Source organism: Nanorana parkeri, unplaced genomic scaffold, assembly GCF_000935625.1.
Source record: "Nanorana parkeri isolate BGI_ZX_2015 unplaced genomic scaffold, ASM93562v1 scaffold1700, whole genome shotgun sequence".
Classification (NCBI taxonomy): domain Eukaryota; kingdom Metazoa; phylum Chordata; class Amphibia; order Anura; family Dicroglossidae; genus Nanorana; species Nanorana parkeri.
In genome coordinates, this window is record NW_017307968.1 from 177495 (window position 1) to 180912 (window position 3418).

The following is a 3418-nucleotide window of genomic DNA, read 5'->3' on the forward strand; positions in this document are numbered from 1 at the left end:
TAGACTTACAGGACGTTGAAGTAGCTCGAACCGAGACATCCAAAAACAAAAAGTGGATCCGGATTACCCGTGACACTATGGAGCCGAATGGAATGAATATTGAAATTGATCTGAATTGCTACCCAGCAAATGATTAGGAAGACTTTTATTTTAATGATGTCATGTTACCAATGTGTTTTGGGTTTTTTAAACATGTTTTAAATAAGGGAGTATATCCACATATACGGGTGATCACATTCCAAAGAGGCTTGAACAAATGCCATGTACTAGAATCATTAGTTTCTTAGGATAGAGGAGTGCAGGGAGACATCTAGTGACTGTTCATATATATGCAGGGAGTAGAATCCGATAGTAAGAGAGGAAGTGCATCCAATATATGAAGCAGTGGGGGCGTCGCTCTTCCTACTCCTAAAAAGGAATAGTGATGAAATGCACTGAGTGGGCAGAATTTCTGACATCAAGCTACTGGAACGCATTTAGCGTGGCTGCTACAGTCTGTTGGAGAGCGCATACTGACTCTAGCTGGCTATGTATGCTCTCCCTGTGCATGTGTCCGTTTCCTCCCGCACTCCAAAGACACGCTGGAAGAAAGTTAAAAGGAGAACTATGGGGTCAGGGCTTTTCCCCATAGTTCTCCTAAGGGTAACGGGAGAACACAAACTAGCATTCTCCCCGATGACCCGAAGCTCAGCTCGCGGTTTCCCGAGACGCCGCAGCCGGGACAGATCCCGACAATACTGTCTGGATCCACCCAGCTGCGGGATTGAAGCGACGATATGTGTTCGCTCACTTCCCGATTTACTGAGCCGATCACACCTCTGCCCTGCTGAAAGGACCCTGCGTGGTCCCAAAACGTTAGATTATGCAATGTGTGACGTTTAGTTCAAATAAATAGACTTTTTTTGAATTTCATTCATGGTAGTGCTGGTGATTTCTATTATTCATTGACTGTTGTGCACGGCACCATCCGTGATTCTCACTGCAAGCACCACTATTTTCACTTGGACCGGAAGCGCTGTAAGGAGTGCAGGGGGACCTACCATTTTCTGGATGTGGTTTAGAACACATTTAAAACGTGGCAGTTTTAGTCACTGCTTCTTTCAGGAAGACCGATTCCCTTTCGGTACACATGGATAGACACTTTAAGGGTAAACCAGCTTCTTGTCCCACCAGGTGGGTCAAGCAGACAATTATCCAAGCTTATGGCCTCAAGAATCAATTTTCACCCTTCTCGGTCAGGTCACAGTCTACTACATCTGTGAGTGCCTCTTGAGCTTTTCGACATTAAACTCTCAGATTTTTTAACATAAAACAATACTGTAATGTGCGCCCTACTGTAATCCATGGTTGTTTCCCTTCTCTTTGCTGCTCTTCCTTTTAATCTGTATCTGTTCTCATGCTGGGGGATAACTTCTGTTTTGCAGCAGACTGCCTTGTCTCTGAAATGGATACATGGTGTCTGTGTGTAGGTTCACAACCTGAGCCAGGACTACAGGAAGAGGCACTCAGCTGCAAAGGGAAGTTCTCCCCCAGCATGAGAAGACATGAGGATTTAAAAGGAAGAGCAGCAAAGAGAAGGGAAACAACCATGGATTACAGTAAGGCACACATTACAGTATTGTTTTATGTTAAAAAATCTGAGGGTTTAATGTCACTTTAAGCAACTGTTATCCAGATTTGCAAGGCTGACAACCTGATCTTATGTTCTTACATTCTCTAAGTTTTACCAGGTGGGCGCTGCGGCCCCATCTGAAGCTTTGCACATAAGGTACATCAGCCAACTCTGAGCTGCAGGCAGTCCCCTGTTTTCTTGGGCTGTCGGGCATTTGTTTGCCCACCCCTCAGTTGGACGGCTTTTGGACAGCCCAAAGGTTAATGACTTCCTGTGTCCCACAACTGACGAGAAAGAAAATGGGATTTTGGTACTCGCCATGAAGTCCTTTTCTTTGAGTCCAATGAGGTACACACATCACACACTCTGTGACATGCTGGGAGTATGGTTATCCAGGGCTGGCAGAATCTTTTTTTTGGCCCAGTGGTCAATGCTCCTATTGGCGGTAATAAGAACTTCCTGTATTGCTGAATGGACTCCAAGAAAAAGGATTTGATGTCGAGTACAAAAATCCTAGTTTGTCTCTCCCCTCACATACAAGAACACAGCAGAGACATGGCGGATTGTGCCAGTGACCTTACATGGCTTACCTTTAACCATTGGAAGACTGGGACGGAAAGCTGATGCCAAGGGAAGAGGCCACTTTACTAAAGGAAGCTTCTGAATGGGAATTTTTGGCTCTCCAAACCCTAAAAGAAACATTATGCAAAATGGCTTTACATCAGCAAAAGATTAACCCTTTAACTGTTGGACAGTCCAGGGGATTGCCAAATCTATATTTCCAGTAAAAAATATATAAAAATCTAAAATACAACTAAGATTTTAGTGCACACACAATTTTTTGAAAAACATTAAAGAACAAAATTGTTCACATAGATATTAAAATGTGTCAAATCAGATGGCAACAGACTATAATTTTTCAAAATTACACATAAGCGACAATTAAAAACCTCCACAGCGCCACATTAAATTAGGATTACCTGTATATAATAGCCCTACAATTATTCTGCACACTCTGGCATGCCCAGCAATACTCAATATACTGTATAATGCAAAGATGCATCCCTGGTAGGGTTTTTTTTTTACATATGTGCATGCAAGGGGACAGCCAGGCTCCTTTGAAATAAAAGTGTATTAAAATTATTATTTTTTTTTTTAATTGATTGTATTGCTATATCAATGGGGGCGTACAATCCCCCTATGTGAAAGAATTGTACATAGAGGAATTTTCAGACCGAAACTAAAAAATGTCATGTCAAAAGCGAAACTTTACAATTTTTTTTATATTTTACTTTTAAAATTACTTTTAGGGGCTTTGGAGAAATGTCAGGCATCTAAACAGACCCCTGATGTTCGACTTTTGAAATAGAAAAAGAGATTGAGGACACAGAGTCCTAAATCTCTTTCTGCAGCCCCTGTTATAAACAGGAAGCCTCTATGCGGAGTGCTAGTGTCCATTCATAAATTGTGGAAATGGTATGAGTAACCATGTCCACAATCATGAATGAATGAACAGGAAGTAATGTAGAGCACTTCCTGTTTATTCATAACTGGGGACACAAGTAAACATACCATGTCCTCAGTTATTTACGAACACTCAGGGATCAGTGCTGATCGCTGAGTGCTTGCCATCCGCTCTTCATCCTGACTGCTCCACCTGTCACAGGATGCTGAGCGGGCGGGGAGGAGAGCTTGGCCTCCTGTGACACGGTTGAGAGCGTTCTCCTCCCCACGCGGCCTGCTGAAAGTTTCTTTCCTCCCGCTGGGTGCTGCTCTGTGTCAAAGGGGAGGAGAGAAAGTAAAGAT

General features: G+C 42.9%; 1 protein-coding gene across 1 annotated transcript in view; it reads right to left on the reverse strand.

Annotated features, from left to right (window-relative positions):
- FPGS (folylpolyglutamate synthase) overlaps positions 1–3418 on the reverse strand; it is a 37565-nt gene that overhangs the window by 8144 nt on the left and 26003 nt on the right. Inside the window, exon 11 of the mRNA XM_018571196.1 lies at positions 2203–2301. Coding sequence (XP_018426698.1) covers positions 2203–2301 — 99 coding nt within the window. The remainder of the gene's footprint in view (positions 1–2202; positions 2302–3418) is intronic.